Source organism: Serinus canaria, chromosome 3 (assembly GCF_022539315.1).
Source record: "Serinus canaria isolate serCan28SL12 chromosome 3, serCan2020, whole genome shotgun sequence".
NCBI classification, from domain to species: domain Eukaryota; kingdom Metazoa; phylum Chordata; class Aves; order Passeriformes; family Fringillidae; genus Serinus; species Serinus canaria.
Window position 1 is genome coordinate 88,522,496 of NC_066316.1, and position 27,188 is coordinate 88,549,683.

Consider the following 27,188-nt stretch of genomic DNA (forward strand, 5'->3'; position numbering starts at 1 on the left):
AGGACCTTTACATGGGTTTCTTGGAACATATCCCACTGCTTTTTCTCCAGGGGCAAGTATGAAAAGAAAAGCAGAAGGACTTGATCAAAAGACAGACATAGACAAAATCAGCCTAGATCTCCACTGGCTTCTGGGGATTTGGGGGAAATGCTGGCAGTTTTCTTAGTGCAGTGATGCAGTGCATACAGTAAGCTGCTGTGACCTGAGTCTGCACTGGATTGATGAAATAGGCTTTATCCTCATGAGCCTTTGTTTAGTTAGACATGTCTCTCCAGTGTGGGATTTCTGTTAAAACCTGGTTCATCATTTCAAAGCATATAGTCTGTCATGTGGTGCTGTAGAAACCCATTTTGAATTTGTGTCAGAACTTCATTGATCGCTTATGAAAACCCCCAAACAACCAAAAAAACCAAACGCTGTGATCTGATAAGTGAGAGCTGTCTTTGCTCATATTAAGGTGCAAACAAGACCACATGCTAAAGTCAATAATACTGATTTTGTTTAACAGGAAATGTGAAGCAGAGAGATAGAAATAGAAAATGGGGGTGTGGAGAGAGGATGAGAGCAAGACAGATTAGGCAGCAGATAGGTACCACCCATGGCACCACCCAGTGCCATCCGCTGATCCTTCTTCACCCTGGGCTTTCTGCTGGTGGGGGTGCCAAGGTCATTCAAAACTTTTCATTATTTATACATTTTAGACAACAAAGGAGTTAATGCTCATTGGCTACTGATTACTCTTATTCTATTGGCTAATGTTATTTAGTCTCTTTCTCTTCTTTTGAGTTAGTGGTTGTGATTTCCTACTGCTGGAATTACATTTTACCCAGTGTGAGCTGACTTCAGCTCTGTTGCTGAGTTGGCTTTCCTTGTAGTCCATAAATTCTGTCATGATCAGTGGTACATTCTTCACCCCAGCTTTGTTTACCTCCTCCTAGGCCTGAGATTAGACAGGTGGTATTATTGTCCAAGTGTTGTCTCAAGTTCCTGTCACTATGGCTTAACTTACAGTCCAAGTTTCAGGTATCCCCAAAGGAATATTGTGGGGAGACTTAGGTGGTGTTTGGTGGTTGCAGCTGCCATCTGTCCTGTCACTTGGGGTAATCTTCATTTACCTGATGATACGTGTACAAGCAGTTGCTTCTTCACACAGTTTGTTGCAGTGGGAATTTTTTTTCTGGGTACAATACCCAGGATGTGCTACCCACACCTCCTTGCACCAGCTGTGGGGTTGTCACTTCATTCTATACTTATCTCATGGCAAAATCTTTGTCTGACCTTAACAGTTCTTGAGGCAGGCAATTGTGATGTTAAAGTCCTTACATCAAGCACACAAACCTTTTTTAAAAATTTGTTTAAATTCTGGTTGGAGTGGTAATTTAACATGGGGTGATACAGTCACAAGTCAAGGGATGCTACAATAAATTTTGCAGGACAAGGTATTGCCTACTGATTTTTTTGTTGGACTTCATCCATCTACCATGTGTCTTGGTAGATGGATATGATATATTCACATGGGCCTTCTCTCTCTCATTTAGAAGGAAGAAGTCAAATAACACTGGAAACTAATTATTTTCATGATAGTGTTCCAGTACTGCTAGTTGCCATCTGTGCAGTTCTACTTCGTTGGGCTCTTTGTAATAGTTCAACATGTGTTCTGCCCTAGGGCTTAAGGAAAAGGTCTGCACAAAAGAAAATACTGTAGAAGGTCACTGAGCTTTGGGAGGTTTTTTTCACAGGGTATTGTGCTAATGCAAAACTTACCCAGGAGTGACTCTCTCAGCATAAAAGAACTAGACATGGAGACCTGCAGTGCTCCAGAGGACAAGAATATTTTCTTCTGTGATTTCAGTTAATCTGAATTGGTTAATGATGTTTTTTTTTTTAATGCCTAAATAAGAAAGTTGGATGCTCTATTGAGTTCTTTTGTTCCTTCCTAAGTGGAACAGGCTTATAGGTAACCACTACTGATTCATTATCTCCTGTGATCTGCTTATATCTCTTACTGATTTCTTGTCTAATTCTTCAGCTATCAACTTTGAGCAGCTGGGACCCTTGTTTCATTTATGATTCTGAATCTTTTAGAACACTCATTGCTGGGACTGGAAGACACTAGAGGAAATGCTTTTTGAACTTAATTTCATGTCTCTCTTCTGATTAGTTTTGAAGTAGCTACTTAACCATGCCAAAGGGCTGACTGAGATAGTATGAATTTTGAAGTCATCCCTCAGGGTTCCTCTTGGTTTTGATGTCTGTGCACACACTGAGATCTGGCAATATTTCCTTCCATACAGTGGAAATTATTAATTTACATTGCTGCAAATCATACCAGAAGTATGACTCTTCCAGTAGTTTAAGTTTCACATATTATCTTCTGCATGGGATGATAAAGCCAGGCAGGCCTGCAGTTTTAATGCAGTATTTCAGATGTAGGACAGCTGAATTCTTCATCCTGCTTCAAGCAGAAATACAAAGTAGTGGCTAAAAGGTGGTCCAAATGAAAATTTGAGTGCAATTTCCTATGGAGCCAGATGGGTGTGCAATTAGCAAATTGTTGAATGATTTCAGGACCAAAAGCATTTATTTGCTGCCAGTTGTGGTTTCATGTTCATCTGCATTTGTCGGGTTGAGTGGTATTACAGAATATCACAAGCTTAAATGGCGAGACAATTGTTTTTATAGTTTAGATTTTTTTTGTGTGTGTGATTTTTGTCTGCACATGGTCTTGGTTTTGATTTTGAAGGTGGCCATACCTCTGTCAGAACCAATGGAAATGCAGTGATGGCCCATTCATCTGCACTTAGGATTAAATTCTGACCTCCAAAAAGATCAAAAAGTCTTATTTTGTTTTTAGTAGACTATAAAACACTATTTTGTGTTGTGCCTTTAGTCTTTTTGTTTCAGCAAATATCTCTTGATATCAGTTGTGCCAGTCTGGGGTGTAAATATTGATGTTAATCAAGCCTGTCTGACATTCAGGCTGTTATGTGTGATCACTTGGGAAGCAGCTACTTTGGAAACTGGAAAGGGTTTAGCTGCAGCAGTTTTTCATAAGCTGAAAAATCTGTCTGTGACCTGGAGTGTGAATTCAGGGTCCCAGGTACAACTGGTTTACTACAGTTACTCAAAATAGGTTGATAGGTTGTTAAAGCATGCCCAGGGTCTGTCACAGGACTCTGAGGTCTTCCATGAGTCCAGGAAGCAAGTGTACCCAAGCCACGTGGGCAGCCGGAACTCCTGGGACTCCAGAGAAGTCTTTTCCTCCTGGCTCACTGTTGGAGTTCTTCCTGCTAGATCAGTATCTTACATAGACTCAGGGAACTGTGCTTATTTGTTTGTTTATAGAATTGTGTCTTTTGTATAAGAAAAAAGCCTTGAACTGGTGTGTGTGCAGCTGGAGGGGATGATGGAGCTAATGGTGATTTTATTGCTGAGTCTGTATGAAAATTTGATAAGCCCATCTAATCATTTAATGGATTATTGTGGGCATGAGAGTCTAAACATTGGATTTTATTTTACAGCAAGGTAGCAACATATCTTTCAGACAGAGCACTGTATTTTGCAATGCCTTTTACAAAAGCAAATAGAAGAATTTACATATGGCTAAGGACTTCTTTTATTTCATAAGTCTTTTAATTTTGTTGCAAGTATACTACTAACATATCAAAACAATTAATTTCAGATTTTAGTAGATAGACATAATAATCAAACAGATTATCCTGATACTTATTTGGAAAAAAATGCAGAGTTTCAAAGATAAGTATCATTCCAGATCACAACATTTAAACTTCTGTATTATTTTAAGTCTTCTCTCCATGAATTAATCTGCACTTTTGTTCTATTCCTTTGCTTGGAAGGTAGGAGGCTGCTGAAATGGATCACTGGAGTTGGCTGAACAAACATGCATCAAGTAAAGCACAGAGGAAAAGACAATATCTTTGGATTATGTTTGCAGCTGTTGCATTCAAGAAAACTTCATTGGGAAGCCCACTTCAGTGATGACTGAATGTAATGCAAAAAAAAAATGCTGAAGTTTCCCAGTTTATTTTCAGTCCTTGTATTTTTATTATGTGTTTTCTGCCAACTTTTACAAGACTTGCCAGTCTTTGATGCATTTATGTCTGTTGTCAAATTTAGTTTAAATTCAGCCTACAAATTACATTGCTCATATCTTAAAAAAAAATTTTCTCTGAAAACATTTGCATTTTTATAGCTGAATGCATACTCATAGAAACAACATGGCAAGTAAAATTTCCAATACTATTTTGTAAAAGAGAAATAAAAATATTATTTTTGAAAAAATGTCAGAGGTTCTAAACATTTTTGTATTTAATGAAGGCTGAACCTTAATAAGAGATGCTAATGAGGGCTTAACTTAGTGAAATGTAGCTGTTAACTTCACAATGAGTGTAAGTTTGGTCTTATTTGACTAAAATTCCAAGAAAACTGTATTATTTCTAGTTCATTCTTAGCTCTTAGTGCATATAGTTCACAGTTTAATAAAAATAGAGCATGAAGGGAAATCACATTTCAGAATAAGTGGGCAAAAATTTTTATTCTGATTCATCTTTGTAATCAGATCAGCTGTATGTGTGACCTTTCATCCCAATGTGTAAGAGATTTGATTGGTTTTCAGAGGAAATGAAACTGGAGAGAGACTTAAATTTTTCACAGACTTAATGGAAGCAACCAGAAAAATTAGGAGAAAACCTAAACTGAAGTTTGTATTTCTTTGCTATTTAAATGAACAACGCAAAGCTTAGAAAGGTGTAAATTGGAAATTCTTCCATAGCTGTGTGCATATCTGATGTGACATGATACACAAAGTGAAGCTTTATGGGAGTTGATTTGATTAGGAGAATGCAGAAGAGGAGCCACTCTTTTGAAAGAACCTTGTCAAACCAGTGCAGACCTCATCAGGGGGCAGTATTGAGTGGGATGCATTTTCTGGAAAAACACAGGATAGATGATCCCAATTGTAAAATTTTTGTTTGTGAGGGTGGAAGTTGACTTTGAGAAACATTGGGGAAGCCCTGTTTCACCTCAGCAGTGTCCTCCTCTCATGGCAGCTGGAAGTGAACAATACAGAAGGATCCAGTGGGACTTCTCTCATCCTTGGGGGTATGTGCTTAAAAATATTGCTAGCAGTGATGGATACACCAGCACATAATGCAAACTTTTCTTCAAGGGTTTAAACACAAATAAAAACCGTTTTGGATGTGAGAATTTTCCCCTAGGTTATTCCGGTTGCTGATGGAAACTTTGCTTGAATAGCCCAGCTTTCCTCTGTGGCACTGCATCAGTTTCACGTTTCAGGTATGTGAGAGAAGCGCAGTGGGAAAGGAGCTCCTTGAGCCTCATTCTTTTCTCTGGAAAGCTGCATGTGTATATGCAGTGGCAGCATCTTTCATGCCTCTTTGTGTATGTGGGGACCACAGAAGTGGTAGTTGAACCTTCCCATCCCTAGGCCACATGAGCTGGAGTTCAAGCTTCTCATGAATGTGGAAGTGATGGAATAAGCAGAAAGTGGGAAAGAGGAATGGAATAATTTCACCTGAATGAATAAGAATTTAAAATTGGGGTTTAGGTTTTCATTATTTTTAAGTGACCCTCAGTTAAATGATACATTTCAAGAGTTTGTGCCTTACTTATGAATGCCTAACAACATTCATTTTTGCTTGTATTTCTTAAATAGTAGGCAATATCCTATGTGTAAGGATCCTTAGTGTACTCTTTCTCTGCCTCTTGGGATTTTTTTTTTTTTGCAGTTCTTTCAACAGGATGAAACCCCATCATTATGACTTATCTGAAATCTCTTATCCAGATTTCACCATCTAGACTTGTTAAATATATATATAATTATATATATAGTTTGAATTCTTCCTTTTTGCATGTGCGCTTCTCTTGATCCATGCCCATACTATCTTTCTTCTGTATTTAAACTGTATACCTTACCAGTCTGTCTGTAGTTATGCACTTGTTTTGTATCTGGATGACAAGGCCTCCATTCAATTGTAAAAACAAAAAATAATGTGATGTAGACTCCAAGACAAGTTCCTACAAACTGCTGACATTATTCCCTAAACTGTCCTGATACAGTTGAATACCAACAGGGGAATAAATGAAATATCATGAGTTCTGATTTCATAAATCCAAGAGGAAGCTGATCAAATTTTAAAAAAAGAGGGGGTAAAATCTAAAATGTTGCTTTTAAGCATGACAGATGTCTCCTACTCAACAGCTGATTTAAAAATAGCACCATTATACATTAAAATGCATGAAGTGTTCTTTTGAAATCTAAAACATAAAGCACTATCTCTAGCAAAATATTCTGTTAGAGGAAACAAATGCCTAAGAAGAAGCTGGATTCATAGTGAGGTTACTATGAGAAAACTGTCATATTTACCCAGGACTTTTGAAGGTGAAGATGATAAGAACTTAGAGATCCTTAAGCCAACAACCTAAATTTTCGTGACAAATACTAAGTGTACATTGCAATTCTAGCTCTCTGTCACTTTAATTGGTTAAGTATTGCAGAGGTTTGGGTTTGGTCCTGCAACTATCACCCTTGTACACTTGTTTATCTTGACTACTGTACTGAGGTTAAATATACAAAACCACCTAGCCTCTAAATGTATTTTTCCAGTATTTCTTAGAATTTCTACAGGACCTTGCCATAGCTTGATATATTTACTGTAGAAGGATAAATGTATTTTTTATTCTGGGAAGGGCATTGCTAAAGTATGTAAGATTTTCCATACTATATGTCTTAATGGAAGTTTGACACAACAGCAGACAGTTTGTAGCCTTGGTCAGTACTCATACACTTTCATAATGGAGTTTTGTTTTTTTTTTGCTCCTAAATTGATCTAGGTAAGGCTATAACTAAGAATACTCACTGATTATATTAAAGATATAAGAACCTGTTATTAAGGTTATTCAACGCTCCCCTTTAGAAAAACATATAGCTTCAACTTTTCAAACTAGCCTTGTTTGAAGTGAGATTTTACCTTCCTGGAGACTGTTTCAGATGGTGACGGGTTTGTTGAGTGTCCCTCAGTTCCTAATTAATGAGCAAGAATGAATAATTGGTATAGACATGGAAGGCCTGTGAGAAGTTAAGATCAAGTTTGGATCAGCAGGAGCCACCAAGATAAGGTGTTTTAGCACAGACTGGAGAGATGTATTTGTTCCCTATTTATTGGATATTTTGTGATTCTGGGTAACACCCTAAAACAAAGGTTTTCCCAAGAGACCATACATTATTATGCTCTGTTTTCTGAATGTGATGTTGGAGATACCAGGGTCTAGCTTACAGAAGGAGTGTTAGCAGTACCAGGGAAAAACCTGTCATGAAATGAATTTTGTGTTCAGAGCTTGAAAAATGATGAGTGAATTGATGCTCCATTTTCAACAACAACATGAAATACATTTTTGAATAACTGTTTCTTAAATGAGTAGCATTTCTTCTATGCTATAGACATCAGTTTTCTAAAAAAGTACTCATTTGTATATGAGTATTAATGTGAGATGGGTGAGTATGACATGAGTTTTCTTATATAAATATAGGAAAGCCACCTGTCAGTGTTTTGGCAAATACCTGGGCACATGTAGAAAAACCTGTTGACTATCTGGCTATTCATGTATGCAAAACAGTATCAGCAGAAAAAGCAAACATAACTTAGCAAAGCCAAAAGCTGCCTAAGAAAAAGAGACTCCTTTTTCTAAGTCTATCACTAGGTGTAGGAACTCCAAACTTTGATATTGTCACCATTAGAATGAAGAAACCAGCATAGAAATTGGCAGCTCATGTGGAGAAGAAGGAGTTTGTATTCCTGCACTTATTTTGCATTTTCTTATGTCACTGTGGAGACAGGCACATTGTTCTGCTCATTCAAGCTGGTGGCATCTGGTGTGGTTGCTCAGAGAAGATTTCAAGTTTGCCTTGAGGTGGAGAGGAGCACTCAGTGGCTTCTGCATGTGAGCCCCAACAAGCCCATGCCGTGCTACAGGCTGGGGGCAGAGTGGCTGGAAAGCTGCCTGGTGGAAAAGGACCTGGGAGTGCTGATCCACAGTGGCTGAACATGAGCCAGTATGTGCCCAGGTGGCCAGGAGCACTTGTACATCTTGGTTTGTATGAGCACGAGTGGCCAGCAGGAGCAGGCAGGGATTGTCCCCCTGCACTCAGCACTGCTGAGGCCACAGCTCCAGTGCTGGGTCCAGTTCTGGGCCCCTCGTTGTGAGAAAGGCACTGAGGGGCTGGAGCCAGTCCAGGGAAGGGCAGTGGAGCTGGTGAAGGGTCTGGAGCTCAAGTGCTGTGAGGAGCAGCTGAGGGAGCTGGGGGTGTTTAGCCTGGAGAGGAGGAGGCTCAGGGGAGATCTTGCTGCTCTCTACAACTGCCTGAAAAGAAGCTGTAACAAGGTGGGGTTAGTCCCTTCTCCCAAGCAGCAAATGACAGGACGAGAGGAAATGGCCTCATATTGTAGCAGGGGAGGTTGAGATTGGACATTAGAAGGAATTTCTTCACAGAAAGGTTGTCAAACACTGGACAAGGCTGTCCAGGAAGATAACTGAATCACCATTTCTGGAGGTGTTTAAAAGACCTTTAGATGTGGCACTTGGGGACATGGTTTAGTGGTGGACTTGGCAGCTTAACTTATTAAAGGTCTTCTTCAACCTAAGCAGGTTTGTGCTTCTCCCCAGGAGAGCACTGAAAAGGCATCAATGTCATTTGTTGCCTTTGGTGTAATCCTGATAGTGAACTTGACTTCCAGAGAAACTGTTCTGATTTCCAGACACTCTGAGCCATGTAATTTTTAGTGGTTTGTGGAAGGGAGCATTGGTGTTAGAAGGATCTGGCTCCTGAGTTTGTGCTTGGAATTGAGGAATGATGTTTTTAACAGGTTATTCAGACTGGTGACATTTTACTGAGCTACTTTCCAGGTACATAAAGCATAAAAGACTTTGAGTTTGTCTGATATATCAGAATAATGTCTGCAGGTAAGAGTGGATGAGCTTAAGTTGGTTAATTAACCACAGAGGGTTTATTGTGATAATCTGTAGATCAGATTATCTAGCAATATGTGCTTTCTTTCTGCAATTCCTACTTCACCTGTGTTCTTAAATTACCTTAATGAGTATCTGGCTGCTGGTTTAGGGTGTCTCTTTCCTTGCTGCTCACTACTGGGAGAGGAAAAAAACCAGACTTCCTTGTTTGGAAAGCTCAACGTTTGTACTCAAATGTCTATTAGTGCACCTAAAAGTTAAAAAAAAAAAAAAGCAAAACCCTCAAACACAGATCCTTAATTTGTATCTTGTTGTGAGTTAAAGCCAGAGGGCTCATAGTTTTGATTGCTTGGACAGCACATGGGCTGTTTGCTCCTGTTTTTTTAAAAAAGGGGTGTTGCTACTCTCTGTCAGCCAGGAGAAGCCCTGGTCACTCCTTGGCTCTCCTTTCCCTGAAAAGAAAGGAAGCTCTGAAGTCTTGAAGGGCAGAATGAGAGAGTGTGGTGAAGACAGAAAGGAGGAGAAAGCAGAGCTGGTGGGAATCATGTGCTGCATGGGTCAGTAACGCAGCCCGGCGCGGGGCTGGCAGGGCTGCCTGCGGGACACCACAGAGCTCTCTGGGGGGAAGCTTCTCTCGAGGGGCTTTCTGTGGATTGCCTTCCTTAGCTGCTGTCTATGTGGTCATTTATCTGTTTTCTGCTTCATCTGGGGAGTTTCATTTGGTGTGCTCTGCTCTGAGCTTGAGCATGCTGAACGCTGGCACTGTATTTCTTCTCCTAGTGTGCGTTTGCTTTTCTGAGAACATTTGGGGTTTAGATTTAAAATCAGTTGTGGTGTTTTGGTGGCCTTTCCCCCCTTTAATACCGGTGTTTGTCACAACATGACAGGTGTCAGCTTTCTTCTTCCTGATGCATTTGGGTCTGTCAGTTACAGAATTTTTCAGTGTTTGTGTATTATATATGTATATATAAAGGAACAAGGGTAGTAACCATCAATTGTTTTGTGCGTTAGCATTTTAATTGAAAGCAGAGTTGAAATGAATAGTGACTTTGTATTCTAACATGATACAAAAAAGTGGATTTTTCAACCTTTTAGTTTTTCTAACTGTCATCAAAGTAACATTTCCCGAAATGTAAACTTCTGTGTAAACTTGGTCAAAACTAGATGGGGTTACCTTAGTAAAAAAGATACTTTGTACACATTGTGAAATTCTGCAGTTGAGAAACTTTGTGCTCTTTCTAAAAGAGCTACCCATAATGAAACAGTTAAAAGTGAAAGTGTTTCTGGAATTATTTTCTTTCTGATATTTTCTGTTCTCTACATTTACTTACTCAAAGCTTCCACCTTATTATGGTAAATAACTTATGTCAGAAATGGTATCTGGCTTAAATGATGGCTATGGAGAAATGTATGTAAAAGCAAAAGATTTTCTTAATCTGCCAGGTTTTTTTTTTCCCAGTGGTGCAGCTTTGCTCTCTAGTTTCTCTGTCTCCTCTTTATTTGGGTCTTCAAGTAGAATAAGAGACTGTAGAGCTGTGAAGTGGGGGAAAAAAGCATATGCCAGAAGCTTGGAATATCTTGAGTGGTGTGGAAAAAGCATTTAGGAAATGGCAACTCTTCTGTAGAGAGCCAAAGGTACAAGTAGGCTTCACATACTGCGTGAAGATTTCATTGCCACAGTGAGCTGGGGCTATAAAAGTTATAGGTGTGTTAAAAAGGATTGGAAAAAAACCAGAAAAAAATGTATCCATGACTATTAAATGCAAAGATATGAATGAGCATGTAGAAAGCCTGTGAGTCACATAAGAGGACTATGCAAAGGTTTCACAGGCTTTTACTTGTTTTGTTTTTGCTTCTGTTCCTCAATAGTAATTTCTCACTACTGTTATGAACCCCATAAGGTGCTCAGTTTGGAACAGGATGAATTCTTGTATAATGTCTTGCTGTTTTGAAAGACTTCAGTATCACACTAGAGATTTGAAAGACCTTCTGTGAATTTATTTTAATTTATTAATTGTTATATTTGCCCAACCTGAAAACTGTCTTTTTTAATATAAAATACAGGACTTGGTTCAGTCTTTTAGTGATGGCAGTGGGTACATAGGGATTTTGTTTTGCTACCTGGGTTCATTGCTCATTCTCAGCCACACTGCAAATAGCCTGAGTCAATGAAACAGCTGCAGCTGTGTCGTACAGGGCTGAAGGGCTCTTGCTATTTTAGACCTGCACAGGCGGTCCCAGTCCTAGTGCACTGTGACTCCTGCTCTGGGGGACTCTGGAATGGTGACCAGGCTCTCTAGCAGTTGTGTTGGCTGTGGCCCTGCTCAAGTAGCTGGAGAAAGCTCTTGTGCTGGGGTGGTGGTTAGATTTTCTCCAGTGTAGCTTGGCAGAACACATGCCAGTGCTCCCTGCCCATACGTGGGATGCTTTCTTGCCCTGAGTCCATTGCATTTATTATTTCTCCCCAGCGTTTTGTGAGCAATCATTGATGCTAATTGCCAGGCCAGGGAGCAAACTGCTGGCAGTGGCTGGGCCCATATCTGGGTTAGTGGACATCCCTGTTTATTTTGTAGAGGGTTAAGAGTCCTTTGTCTGGCTGAAGCTGTAACTAGCCCTTGTGTGTTTGGACAAGGGTGCTCTGCCAGTTGAAAAGCATAATGATTGAAAAAGTTAGCTTTCATATCGCAAAAAAATTTTATTGCCTAATACACCAGTAATAATTTGATTACATAGACCATGAGTAGCATTTATAGTTTTTAAGAGCTTGCCATGATCTTTTCAGTACATTTTGAATGCCAGTTGACTTCTTCTAGGCAGCTGGATTTTTATCAGTAGGCTACTGAAATACCTGAGGGGCTGTTGCCCTGAAGGACTCACCTGGAGCAGCAAGAAAATTTTTCATATCATGCTGTGATGTACTGAAAATACCATTTCTGTACTATTATTTTGATTTGACATTTTGGAGCTTTTGCAGGCTATTTTGTTTTGAAAATTTATCAGAAAATTAGTTTTCTAGAGGTCCTCATAAAAAAATCTTCTGCATAATTTGTAGAGCTGTTAAAACATTTGTTTTTCCTTTTTACCTCTAGATGAGCGTGACAAAGTACAAAAGAAGACATTCACAAAATGGATAAATCAGCATCTCATGAAGGTCAGTTGTTATTTCTGTCATGTCTGGATGACTGATTGCTACAGCAGTGATTGTGTCTGTTACTACATGTTTGATTTCAGGATGCAGCTGTGTTACATGTAAGGAAGATCTTAAATTGTGAGGTTTATGCATGTGCTTTGCCTTTGAGGAGTCATGGGGGAGTTGAAATGCTGCTCAAGGTGATCTGATTAAGTACTTGAATTTGAAATTAAAATGAGTCCAAGCTGATTTCTTTCTATAAGGCTTGGCTTATTTTTGGAATTAGTGTGTCATGGCTGTAGTACCACAGCTAAGGCAAATGAAGGAAAAAAAGGTTTGAAGTACCAAATTGAGGAGATGGGAATGACCTTGAGAGAGTGATCTCTAGATCATCCTGTGGCATCAATATGCTGCTCATGATTAGAAAAGAAGTTTTCCAGGGGCAAAAGTCACTTTTCAATATCTTTCTTTTGAGTAGCAGTGAACTTTGCTTCAGGGGCAGAACATATTATTTTAACACCATGTAGGGATTTTAGTTGACAGAGAACTAAAAGCTGTGAGTTCACCTTTACTGCATGGCCCTTCTGTTCTAAATTTGCTGTCTCTGGAGAAACAGACTGTATAATTACTTGACATAACTTCCTTTGATATCCCCCCTCACTCTGAGGTTAAATTCATGCAAAAGTCACATTAAATAAAGATGTATCTGAGCTGATAAAAATGAAACCTGTCAGAACTGAGACTTAATTAATGAGTGCAATGTTCAAATACTGTTGGAAAGATCTCCTTGCATTCATGTTTAGAGAAAAATAGAATTTTTTAGGGAACAACTTCATTATTTCTCTCTTTCTTGTGCCAGCTCTTATGGGTATTTGAGCAATATTGGACACAGAAACAAAAGAGAATTTCTAGAGGGCTGTGGATGTTTAAAACTACCTTTTTCCCCCCACATCTTTTAAAGTTTTGGAATGTATGTAGCTCTTGGAAATGGTGTGATGTGGGAAACTAACTAGGCTCAGAATTGGAATTGGACTCAAATTTGTCTTTTGCAAGAGACCTCTCTTCCAGAGGGATCTTTTGGTCCTTCTCATCATGACTGAGCCATCAGCCATCATCTTGCCATCAGCCCCTGTGCAGCACACAACCTTTCTGTGGGCAGGGTGAGTCTGGAGTCACAGAACTGCTCATACCAAAAGGTTTCCCTTTGTGAACTTTGTTAGACCCAAGGGAAGCATGCTGCATCCAGAAACAGCTGCTCCAGGGACCCTTCCTATGCAGAAACCTCCTCCATTTATTCCTAAAACATCCAAGTGGCCCCTTGTCCCTGTAGAAAATTTTACTTGCTAATGAGAAAAGACAAAAGGCAGTTCTGCAGCCTTCCTTTAATGAATTTTGCCTCATGTTTATAATATAGGAAATGTATCCATTGTAGAATATTTCAGAGAAATTAAAGGGGAAAAAAGGCATTCAGGAAGGTTGCCAGGACTCTGGAAGTAAAATGCAATATCCAAATCCACCATCAGGCATTTCTTCATCTAATTGAGGGTAATTGTTGTCATGTTTATAGGAGCTGCTCATGTTTTTGTGTATTAAAGAATCATTTTAAAAATGCAGCTTTAGTTTTCTGTGGGATTCAGAAAAACCTATCTGAAGCTTTTTGGAGAGCAATCCTTTAATATGGGTTAAAAATAGTGTCTTATTTTACAGAAGAGCAGTGCACTGAAAATGATATTTCTAGACAACTTCATTTTACCCATTTCTAAAATATGCACAGTCATCATTGCTATGCTGTCGACCTCTTGGGAGTAGCTTAAAAGAGATTTTGATTCTAAACCCGTAAAGAAATGAGGGTAAAGAGTTCACTCTAAATCCTTTTGCATTGCCTGCCAAGGTCAGTGGCCTTAGGCCTTCATTTCCAAATAGTTCTGGGCTGGGTGATTGCAGAGGAATAGACACAGATAGAAGAGACAGATGGGGTGTGTTGACTGTGTGTATTGCTGGCCTTGATCTTCATCTCAGACTGCTCGCTTTAGAATTCAATTTAAGAGTTGCTAGCTCACACAAATATAGTTTGACTGTAGCTCTTCCATTAACTTGGAATTTATGTAGCAACTCAACTTTGTCTTCTGGAAATATTTGAAAGCAGGTGATGATACAGTTGTCAGATTCCTGTTATTAGACATTGTTTCTAGAACAGTGACTTGTATGGGAATTAAAATCTATCTTTTGAGTGTTTTCTGCCTTAAGAAGTAAGGGCACATTTAGAAAACAGTATAATGTGGAGGGATTGTAAGAAAATAGCAGAGTAAATGAGTACATTTCTAGCAGAGACAATGACCTCTCCTGACATGAAGTTGAGCCCTCATTTTCAGCTACCCCATATTTAATACAAATCATATTCAACTCATATTTGTACATTCACTGCCAATACCTTGTCTCAGACAAACCAAGATGGGAATTGTCTCATTTCAGGCATTGCAATAGGTTTATTTGAGCTGGTTACCCAGACTTCTTTAGTAGATAACTGAGGGAACAGGCCCTTTTAAATGTCCCTCCACTGGGACATCTACCTAAGAGGATGAACTTTAAATTTGAATTTTTAAATTTGAATTTTATCCTAGAAATGCTTTTGCTCCACTGACTGTAAAAGGAAGTCATTGTGCTTTGTCTGTCATGTGTAGAGTTCATCAAGAAGCAGAAGAGATGATGAAAATTATGGGAGTTCTTGGGAAGGACCAGACCACACATGTGGACATGTCCCCATTATGGGCTTGGGGATGGATCACATTTTAATTTCATATTTTTTCCTTCCTATTTGTGTTCTTTGCTTTCTTTTTCCTCATATTTTCTGTGTACCCTGATTATTCTTTTGCTGGTTTTTTCTCTTTCTTTTCTCATCTCTTTTCACGTTTTCCTTTTTTATTTAGTGCTTTCTTTTCTCATTCTAATTAAGCTTCTATTTTCCCGCAGTCCTGAATTTTCATGCTTTTAAACCAATATATCCAAGAGGTTTTATTCTAGGTCAGCAGCAATGATGTTTTTATGAGTTCCATCTTTTGTTAGGGAATGGCATGGAAGCCTACTGTCACTCTCCTAATTAAGTTCTGTATTTATAGGATTTACTGAGTAACCACAAACAACAAATGACTATAAATATTTACCCTTCTGCTGTCTGTTGCCCATCTCTAGTTGCATTAGATTCAAAACGTGTGAGTGCATAATATTTAAAATTCACTGTTAGTCCCTTGTCAGTTTAGTTGAGCAGTAAAGCAAGTTATGTGCTTTGCTAAAATAGAAACATAGTCATTGCAGAAATATTTCCTGCTCATGTTCCTGAGATACCTAGCTTTTGACAGGTATTCAGTGGGTTATTTGCAAAATTCAGCTGTTTAAGTTATCTTTGAATTCCACAGTTTAAGGTCAAGTGGACTGTCACTACATTTTTTATGCTGAAATTTTTCTTTTGAATTGACAACAGATTTTCTGAGGACTGGTTGGAGCTTTAGACTTGCCATGGCTACTGTTTGCTGTCTGATGGTGTGGCTCCAGTTTAAATGTTATCTTTTATGTCTTGTTGACATACAGACTGGAGAGCTGAGATATTGGACTTTAAACTTGCCTGCTGCTGTGGTATGAGCTTCCAGGGAGAATTCACATGCCAGTGTAGTGTGGTGGTGGGGCAGAGGTCTCCTCTCTTCTTGGAAGCAGCCTCTGCTTCCAGCAAGGGTTTCACTCTGCTGCTGTAAAAATAGGGTGTTAAATCTTGCTTGAGCAGTAAGTAATCCTTGATGTGACAAGAACAGGTAAATTTGTAGCTGCAAGTTTTATTCTAGTGAAGTGTTCTCATGGTCCTAAAGTGCCCAAGGAGAAATCCAGCCTCCATGAAAGCCCACAAATTCTTCCTGACATCCTTTGAATTCAAAAGCCCAAAACTTAAGGAAATAGTGAGGCCAGTGTGAAACACAGGTGGAGGATGAGCTAAAAATCAGAAAATAAAAGAAGCTGTTGATGAAAATGGAATAAAAGCAGATGAATTCCTCTTTGTTGTTGATTTTCTTTTTCAAATCAATTAAAAAATATTTTTGTAGTGCAAGGTCCTAGTCCTGAGAGATTAAGTGGGCTATTTTGCAATACTTTGTTTATTTATTAGAACTTACGATGTACAGAAAATAGAAGTAAAGGCAAGGCAAGCGGAGACTGGCCAGTGGTATAGTGAACAGGTATTCCCTCTAAGGGAAAATGTTTCTTCCTTTTCATGGAATAAAAAGTTGTAGAGAGCCTCTTAATTGGCCCTCTAGCAACACTGTGTGCCTGGGCAGCTCCCTGGAGAGGGAGAGCTGTCCCCTCCATGGCACTGACAGAGCCCCCAGACCCCTGGTACCACCCGCAGCGTGGGCTGGGTTTTGGGACCCTTGGCTGACCATACATTGGGAGAAACAAGCTGCTGATGGGAGCAGTGGGCAGCATCCCTTCACATTCATTAGTTGCTCCAAAAGTCACTTTAAAAGGTGTTATTAACCAGAAGGCTTTGGTAAGTAGCAGGACAAAATACTTTTGGAAACTATTGCAGTGTTCAAAACCATGTACTGTGTTGCAGTGGTAGTGCATTAGCAAGGGAGAGAACAGCTTTTTGTTGTGCAAAGACCAATGAATAATTCAGAACAGAAACCTGAAGTTATTGATTCCTGTGTGTCCTTCAGGCAGCAGATGGTTTGCAAATGGCTTCTTAGGTCGATTGCTTTGTGAAATGTTCAGGTATGACCTTAATGGCATCAGGATTGACTATTCCTGATAGGGTGCAGTCATTCCTTGCTGAAAGCTGGCACTTTACTGACACTGGTGGTTATCATTTTAGATAGCACTCCTCTCTCTCTTCTCTTCCAGCCATGCAGTTAAAATGTCATTTAAAATTCCCCACTTCTGCTTTTAGAAATGAGTACTTTGTAGCTCTACATTGCTATTAAAGGATGAGGTGCCTGGTGTTAGTCTAATGCTAGTAGCTTTTTAAAAAATTCTTGATTTAACACCTTTTGATTTTGAAACACACTCAGAAGAAGCTGCTTCTCCCCCACCATCTTGTTAAATAAATTAAGACTGATTCCTTGCTGCACTGGTGCATCTAAATGAGCTTTGTGTACCCTCCTCCCAGTTTATTCTGACAGCTGCTGCAAACTGTGTTGGGCACAACTTCCATAAAATTCCACTTCCACGTGGTCCCAGCTTGCTTTAGGCATTGAAGGCAACCAGAGGATCAGTATTTCCTCCTCTATTTTGCAATTCAATTGTTTAGCTATGCCTGCTGTCTTACAGGTGGACAGAAGAATATTTCAATTTTTCTCAAAATTTTTTGCTGTTGTATTTTCTGGACTAATTCTGAAAGGTCTTGAGGGCCTTTTTCTTTGAGTCAGTCCTTCTAAAAATGTAAATTAAAAAAACTCTTGAAGAACGCCATCAGTTAATGGTGTAAAGGAGTTTTTTGTTATTTTCCCTGGAAATATGCACAATTGTAGTTTTTTCATTGTGTACACATTTTTTCAAAAATCCTCTATTTGGAGGTAAACTACACTGCTTAGTATGATCTGTAGCCATTTGCAAAGCAGCTCAGCAAGCCAACTGGGGACTTTTTTGGTGTTCAGTTAAAGTTTAGATGAGGGAGTAAAGTAACCAGGAAACAGTGAGAAAAAGTAGTGAAAAATGCCACAAGTTAAAGCTGCAAAAGAGGAGGAAATTGTGCAAAGTTTTAAAGGATAACAATGAATTGCATCACAAAAATCTCTCTGCCAGTAAGGAAATAATAAATAAATAAGCAAATTCAAGTCAATAAAAACTGTGCCACAGATTTTAAGTTTTTTTGATCCTCTTTAATGCATTCAGACTTCATGACTAATTGGGAATGGGAAAGAGAATAACTGAAACCAATAAATTAAATGTGCATGGAATATAGGCTAGCTTGAGCATATCGATATTTTTATGGCATATGGCCCTATTGGACCAGTTGAGCACATGCTTTTATGTGTGTTGGGTTTTTTAAGAAAGTGGTTAATATGGGTGCTCTTACATGAAAGAATGAGTATAAGGAGAACTAAGTCTGCCATGCAGTGACTGCACAATGAATTAGAACCACTAGAATCAATATGCTCCCTATTATAGACTTAATATATTAATGTATTAATTCATTCTCTTTTTTGTTCAGTCCATTGTTTGCAATTAGTTCTCAGCATAGAGTTTATTTAATATTATTTATTCCTTGGAGATTGCAAGAGATAAAATTCTAGCATTTGCAATTAAGTGTTGACTTCTTAATTAATTGTTAAATTATGCATGGGCTTATTTTTATCCATATACTTTTGATGTATCTGTATCTAATAATAATTTATATATCACTTCAGAAGTACTAGGGTTTGATCTAGCTCCCTTTGGGCTAATGTAACTGTGCCATTGACTCCAGTGGGAGCAGTTTTTGCTCCAGTATGTGGGCTCCAGACAGTGAGCAACTTCAAACATTTAATCTTAAACATTACCTAAGTATTTTGTTCTACAGTAATATTTCATATACTCTGGAAAGCGAGGCTTGCCCTGAGGTAGTGTAGGTGTGTGACAGTGTGAGGACCTAAGAAGGCATCATAGAAGAATAAACATGTTATTCCTGTAAGGAAATGTGTCCTCTGTTAAAGGTATTTATGGTGCTTTGAACAGGGACATTTAAAGGCAATCAGATAGCATCACAATGTTCTCTACTTAGAGTACCTTGAGTTTATTAGGAATAACAGTTTAGCTGCCAACCTTAGTATTTTTTACCTACTTCAGGCATGTTTGGAGTGTATTTCCTTTGGTGAGGGTTAGTTTTTGAGCTGAGTTTAATGTTATTAGCATTACATGTGCATACTTTAAACAATTCCTCCCTGATAAGTTACATTTGACAGCCTGTAGTACAGGCCAGGAATAGTGAGGCCAAGTTGGAAACACAAAGGGTGATGAGAACTGGGTGTACTGAAACACTGTGGCACACTTGTGGCCACAGAAAAAAGGCAGTATGGCTGCTGTTGATTGGAGGCACTGAGCTGGATCAAGAAAACTGATGGTGGATTTTTGGTCTCTAACTTAGCATTGGAATGACAGAACTGTGTTGCAATGGGGAAAATAATTTATCCTCATAATTGACAGAAGGGACAGAGTGAAATACTGCATTTGAAAACCTGCAAAGGAACCCTCAGCAGCCTATGTAAGAAAGGCATTTCTATGGCTCAGCTCAGCTCATCCCCAGGCAGGTGTGCAGAACACACTTGCTGTTCTGTGCCCTGCCTGCTGCAGGAGCTGCAGTGGCTGCCTCTGGTGTGGACAAGTTTTGTGAGTGAAATGTCAGCCAGAGAGACATTCAGCCTGGCAGATTCAGAAAGCTGCTATCAAAGCTGCTTTGTTAGATAGGTCTGGACTGGCTGGGAGGGGCTGCTTCAAAATTTAAAAAGGGAAGGTAATTTGGAAGCAAGTGGTTGTAAATCCCAGGCTCACTTTTCAAAGCAAAAAAGAGAAGTGAGAAGTAAAAGCAAGATAATGAACTGGAGAAAGCAATAGGTAGGGTCTCCTGGGGGGGTAATACAGGAGAGGAAGAAATGCAGGAGATCTGGCAGTTATTGAAGGTGTTTGTGTAAGAGGCACAAAGGCAGGCTACAGCCAGGCAGAACAGATAGGAGACATTGTATAGAAAATACTGCTGCTTTCAAGGTGTGTGAAATACAAAGGAGCTGTAAAGAAGTGGAAATAAGGGTATCAGGACAAAAGATTTGTATAAAGGAGTTAATAAAGCAATGTGGGGTAAAATCAGAGAAGTACAAAGTCCAGAATGAATTAATGTGACATGGAAGATCACAGGAAAAAGACCCTGTAATTAAGTCAAAATATGAAGAAAAAAGAAGTATTATTTAGAAGTGCATTAGCAAGGAATAGAAGAAGATAAATGGTTGTGACCAATGTAGAAATGTCTGAATTACTTTGGTCTCTTTGTTCTATAAAATGCTGAAATATGCTTTAATAAGATGAGGGTGAAATTCAGATAAGGAAACAGTGAATTGAAGAATATTTGTTAAGTGACATTTTCTTGTCACACAGCTTTATTTATCCAACAGTTAGTAACTAACTGATTTGAACATTTTATCATTCTATTTAAGAACTCAGAGGAGTGGGGGGACTTCTAGAAGTCTGCAATTACAATAAGCATAATACCTCTCTCCCAAGGAGAAGAAAAGAATGAGGACTTACGGACTTTGCAGGGTGATTTCTCTCCCTGGAGAGACTGTGGAACATCTGATCTTTGAAAGCAGGTGGACAAAGGGGAAGTGGAGCAAATGGTATGCCTATGCTTGTTTACATGGTGTAGAAAACCATGTAGTCTCATTAGCAGATTACTGTCACAAAATTTGAACGAAAGGATTGCTGATAGAGCTTGCTGGGGTATTGCCATTAATAATGGCTGCATCTGCAGCTAGAGCTGGTGCTGGGAAGAGCCAGTGCCATCAGCTGGTGCTGCTGCCATGGGTGCTGAGCCAGTGCCATTGGCTGTTGTGTCTGCCATGGGTGCTGTAAGGTGCTGCTGCAGCATCATCTGGCTCTGGGAGGCAACACCATGAGCAAGGACCTTCCACTGAGACAGAGCATCCCAGTGCCTGCTGCCCTCACTGTACATCATCTTCAAGTAGGGTTTCAAGCTCTATGACTTTGCAGGTGAAGGTACACCTGTTTCTCTCTGGCTAAAGCCTTTTGTCATGTCAGCAACATGTCATTCTTGCCCTGCCACAAACCTCACAGGGTTCATTGCTTGCCCTGGGCTGTGTTGGCTTATGCCCAGGGAGCTCCAGGAATGACCCGTGAGCTCTTCATCCTGCCCGTGGGCAGCGTGGTCCTTAGGAGACTAGGAGGCAGCCTGTGATTGTGCTTTCTCATAGACACATTGTGGGCACTTGGCTGGGAAACTCTGCCTGGCTGCCTAACTTCTGATCTCTGCGTGGACAAGGGGTTTGTAGCCATGTCTAACAAAGTAGAAGGAAGATAAGTTTTCTCGGAAGATCAAGAGTAGGTTGAGATAATTTGAGTTTGTTTAGTCTGAAGCTAAGAAGACTGAAGGGAGACATGATAATGTGTCCTCCTCATATATAAAAAGTGTTTATGCAGAGGCTGGTGAACACATGATTTCTGAGGTCAAACTTTAGGGGAAGGGACAACAAAAACATCAGTCTATTTTACAGGAGATGTAGTTCGAAGATTAGTGAGGAAAAATGTCCCTCTCTGTAAAACCAAGTGTAGTCAAACACTGAAGCACTTTTACTGTGTTTTACATTTCCTTCATTTGGATTTTCAAGAATTAATTAGAGAAGCATCTCCAGCGTTTTTTAGCCTAACTGCACAGGACTGAGTGATCTATTTTAACCTTATACTTCAACTATTTTGTGACAGCCTTGTAAGGCACAGCCCTTCTCTGGTAAAGTATTATTCAGCTTTTGAGCCTTGAAGCTGATCGCTGTGAAATTCCTTAGCAAAGCTTATATTTTTACTACTTTAGTGATTTCCATCTGCTTAATCCTACAGTTCCAGTAAGAATGCTTTCTTTTGAGATGGTTGTCATGTAAAGTGAGGCTTAGTGATGTTTGCTTTATATTCTTTGTTAAATGTTTATCTCATTTATACCATGTAAATAAAATATTTTTAAAAGGGGAGAACAGATGTTACAAGAGAGCAAATCTACTTGGTTGTGAGTCACACTTTTAGTTTTTTCTGAAATTTATAAATGCCTTTAGTCTTATATACAAAAACATCAGAACAAAGTGTACTGATTTGAAGAAAAATCTAAAAGAATTACAGTGGTGCAAAAGAGGAAAGAGAGATGGAAATGCTGTGCTTTGAAATCACAACTGGTGCAATAAGTGGTGTTGGCTGGGAGTATGAGTGGAGTGGCATAGAGCCTCACATGCCATGCCACATGTGTCATCAGCCCCTCCTGTTTTCTTTGAGCTATCCACAAAATGAAGGTTAATTCAGTGTAGTAGATTCTAAAAATTGCTGGACAGCTCTGTGACTTTATATTTTAGAACTTAAAATTGCAGCAGTGAATTGTGGAGTAGACATCCATTTTATGTTAGTAAATATGTATTTCTGCTTGTGAATCTGCAGGGGCTGCACTGAGGTGGTTTGCTGATCCCACTATGCAAATTTACAAGCAGACAATCAGAACTGTGCCAAGGATTAATAGCAGTGGGGGTAGTGCTGTGATAATAAGTAACTGGAGTGGGACCTGGGGGGATATCCTGAGTAGCTGGATCAATGCTGGTTGGAGAGAACCTTCCATCCTCTTCGTCAAAATGTTTTGAGATGTGTCCAGTTCTGTGCTCTCCAGTACAAGAGAGACATGGAGCTCCTGGAGCAGGTCCAACAGAGGGCAAAGAAGATGATTCAGGGACTGGAGCATTTCTCTTACAAGGATAGGCTGAGGGAGCTGGGCTGGTTGAGCCTCAAGAAGAGATGACTGAGAGGGAAGTCATCAATGTGTATGAGTATGTAAAGGATGGGTGTCAGGGAGATGGACCAGGCTCTTCTCAGTGGTATCAGGGAGGACAGGAGGCGATGGCAAGAATCTGAAGCACAGGAATTCTACCCTGAATATGAGGAAGAACTTCTTTACTGTGTACTTCTTTAGGTGACCAAGCACTGGAATAGATTGTGGAGTCTTCCTTACTAGAGATATTCAAGAGTCATGAATGTGCTTTTGGGTGACTCCAATATGAAGGTTGGACCAAATGACCCACTGTGGTCCCTTCCAATCTGTCTCATTCTGTGTTGCTGGTAATGGACCCATGTCACCGACATAGTTTATGAAAAATCCTTTACTTAGGATTTTTCCTCTCCTGAGAACTGAGAGGCCTCGGAACAAACTGTAAACAATTCTTATCTGCTGCTGTGGAATGCAATGGGGAGAAATCTGTGATTGGCCCCGTCAGACTGTTTGCAATTAAGAGCCTATCACAATTCACCTGTTCGGCCCGTCTCGGGCTGAGAAGACTTCAGTTTACACATTCTTTGCTATTCTTAGGATAGCCTTGGTAGTGAACTCTCTAGCTTTATTCTTTTAGTATAGTTTTTATATCTTATATATCATATCATAATAAATCAAGCCTTCTGATGCATGGAGTCAACTGTCTCGTCTCTTCCCTCATCCTGGGACCCCAGAAAACCATGTAACAGACCCAATTTTTTTTTTCTCCCTCTAGGAAGTGGAAAGGATTTGTGACATTTAGGACACTTAAAGTTCTTCTGTACATTGATGCTGTTTCAAATATCACTCATCTACTGATATCCACAAAAGGACTCCTTGATGTGTGTGTTTATGCCCTACTGTCTGATATATATGTAAGATTATACCTCTGATTGCACACTTGCTGATTTGGGGATTAGGAAAATACTGGAATGCATTACATGAAACAAAAATGTGGGATGTTAAGGACAATATCAAGATATTTAGCAATGGCCATATTAATGAATTTTTTTTTAATTAGCCAGAGTATATTTATACCTCAAAGCCATACTAATATTGTATGATTAATAGTTATCCAGAGACATGGGAAATAATTGAGGGCAGGGGCAAAATCGAGTATGTGAAAGCAATGGATGATTGAGTTGTCTGGGAGAAATGTGAAGGTTAGTGTGCAAAAAAAAAGTGACTGAACAGAGTTTTTTAAATACAAGGACAGGCTGATAGAGGGATGGGACACAGGAAGGGGGTTATGGTTGTCATGATAATAGAGTGTAAGGCATTGGGCAGAGGAGACAGTGAAGGATGAATCCAAGGATGCAATCAAGGATGAATCTTCACTTAGAAAACATCTGCTATAAAAAAAGATCCAGGGGTGTTGAACTCTCTCTGTAAAGGAGACTTGTTTAAACGTTCCTTAATAAAATCCTTAATAAAGGATTTAATAATTATTAATCCTTAATAAATAATAATCCTTAATAATTCCTTAATAAAGGAATTTTGAGTAACATTAGCTGTGTCTGCTACTTGTGAGAATTAATATCCAGAAACATATTCAAACAGAAAAATTCCTCCTGAGTATTACAGAAAGAACCGTTTATTCCCCGCGAACCACAGGAATTGTTTCCTGCAGAGCGGATTATTAGACTGTCAAAAGCAAAGAGTGAAAAAGAAGAGAGTGAAAATGAATTTTGGAACCACTCGGCCTAACACTGGATTTGCCAGACTGTGCTAGGAGCCAGAAGAGACCTGGCCCAAGGGTGTGTGCCAGCTCCTGGCTGCGGCCGGAGCCGGGCGGGCTGTCCAGCCCGGAGCTGCGGGAACAGCACCGCCTGCAGCCCCGCGGCTCCTGCACACAGCCCCAGCGCTCCTCACCGAGATCAAATCCTCTGCCTTAAACCTGCTTATTTACTTGGAACAGAATGAGCCAGGTGTAGTGTGGGGTTCAGTACAAAACAAGCATTGTGGCCCGGCTGTGTGTTTGGAGTTGGGGTCTTTCCCAGCAGTAAGTTTTGGGTTTAGAGCAGGAGCTGAGGGCCCAGGGCTGTGTGTGTGCGTGTCAGTGGGCACGGAGCTCTGGCTGCCTGCTCTCCTGGCGTGGCCCCAGGCTGGCTCAGCGCCTCGCTGCCCCGCGCAGCTGCTGGGGGGCATCACCTGGCGGGGAGGGGGCTGCGGTGTCTTGAGCCGTACTCATTCTTACACCCGGGATTGGGAGACATCTGTAGAGTAAAATAAGTACTCTTGAAGGTTTTTGAAGAAGCAGCTTCCTTGGCAGATCGGTCACGTGGGAATGTTTTGACAAATCTCATATTTTCACGATTATATGCTTCGTGGCTCTTGTTACAGCCTCTTCAGAATTTTAGAGTGTTTCTCATAGCATCTGTCAGGCTAGTAAATCTTTATTTTTGTACACAAATACATCTTTTTGTATTAGAGGGGTTTTTTATTCTTTACTTGGGGCATAGATTTGTTATCATGCACTTAGAGTTGCCACTGTGATTTCTTAAGCTCTAAAGATGAAAGGACTAAAACATGCATGTTCTCGAAATGTACAGAAAACGGTTTCCCCCATAAGTATAATTTTTAATAAAAGCTTTCCTTTAAAAACAAGCTGAAGTATGTTTTTAGGGAGCTGAAACGTTAGGAAAACTCATCAGGGTGTCAGGATCTCAACAATGGCCACAGAAGTTTTTCGGCTCTTTGAATGCTGATGGCATTTGCTGTGGAACACCATAGTCATAGGAGCTCTTAACTATTTATCTGTTATCTTGGTGAAAATTGTTTTACTGTTACTGAAGTGAGTGGGCGTTCTAAGAGATCTTTCTCCCACAGGCATTGACTCAGATTCTTAAAGAATGAATTTAAAGTTTATTGTGAAACTCACAGCTGGCCCTGTGCCAGCTGTCATTTGGACTTTTCTGTGACCTCAGTGGTAATTAAGGCCTGACCCTTTTTCTACCCCTAAACACACCCCTTACAGTTCTAATGTTTGAGCCTTTTCCCATTTTCCTTTGAAAAATCAGTAATTCTTTACATCTGGGCTGGGCATTTAATTAACTTTGCTTCCAGAAGCAAGGAGAGCAGTAGTTGAAAAAGACTTTCCCAGGCAATGTGGTCTGAACAGCCTCAGTTAGATCTGTAAGAGCAGAGTTCTTGATAACTCTAGGGTAATGACATTGATTTTATGAAGACTTGACAACTGAACTTCAGTTATTCAAAATAAGTATGGTTCAGATTTGATTCTAATTTTGCCTGTTCTGGAAACCATAAGAAAAGGTCTAATTTGGCATGTTCTCACAATGATCAGTTCAGCTTAATTATAATATGGAAAGGGAGCCTTCTGATGTTTTTAAGGCAGATATTTGATTATAGTAGTCTGCTTTCCTGACCCTGTAAAACAAAATGGGCTTTTTTGCAATTAATTAAGTGAGCACAAAACTCTGCCTTGTTTCCAAGTCATGCAGCTTGCCAAGGCTACAGTGATTACCTCACCTGCCTCAGGGATTTCCTGGTGGCCTCCAGTACATGGGCATTGCTTTGAGTTGTTCCTGCTTGACCTGATTATATTCTCTCTCCTGTCTCTTTTGCCTCCACTCTGGATTCCGCAGCACATTAATGTTTGTTTCTGCTTCTTCACATACTATTTCAGTTGAGAATGTGCTCTGTACATTTTAGGTGCTGATCTGGAACACACTACATCCTAACATGAAGGTCTGAAGGATCTGTGTGTTTGCTGGGTGTGCACCCACTATATACACAGAAATGGGCACAACCCTATTTTCCTGCCATATTTACTTCTAATCAAGAAAAAAGGGTGTGATTCTTCTTTGTTTTAGAAGAATCATCATAGAATCCTAGAACAGTTTGGGTTGGAAGGGACCTTTAAAATCACAGAATAAGCTGAATTAGAAAGGACCTACAAGGATCATTCAGTCCAGCTCCCAGTTCTGTGGAACACCATCCCCAAGAATCATGCCATGTGCCCAAGAGTATTGTCTAAACACTTCTGGAACTCTGTCAAGCTGGTGCTGTGACCACTTCCCTGGGGAGCCACTGCCCTACCACTAGCCTCCACTCTAGATTCTGGTAGTAGGATTCACCTTTGGGGGAAGAACCTTTTTCTAATACCCAGCCTAAACCTCCCCTGAAAGAACTTCAGGTCATCTAGTCCAATCCCCCCTGCATTGAGAAGGGTCATCTTCAACTAGATCAGGTTGCTTGGAGCCCCATCCAACCTTATCTTGAATGTTTCCAGAGATGGGGCATCCACCTCTCTGGGAAATCTGTTGTGATGTTTCATCATGCTCACTGTAAAAAATTTCTTCCTTATGTTTGGTTTAAATCTACTCTCTTTTAATTTAAAACTCTTACACCTTGTCCTATTGCAACAGGCTCTACTAAGATGTAGGTGTGACAGTGTTGGAGAGTGACCTGTGCATCTCCTGTCCATCTGTGTCAAGAACCAAGCTGGTTTTGCTTGCAGAAGTGGAAGTGACAGTCCTTCCCTTTCTACCATATAACTGTAAGCAGCCATTA

General features: G+C 39.9%; 1 protein-coding gene across 1 annotated transcript in view; it reads left to right on the top strand.

Annotated features, from left to right (window-relative positions):
* DST (dystonin) overlaps positions 1-27,188 on the top strand; it is a 288,933-nt gene that overhangs the window by 75,623 nt on the left and 186,122 nt on the right. The window contains 1 exon segment of the mRNA XM_050972635.1: positions 12,096-12,157. Coding sequence (XP_050828592.1) covers positions 12,096-12,157 — 62 coding nt within the window.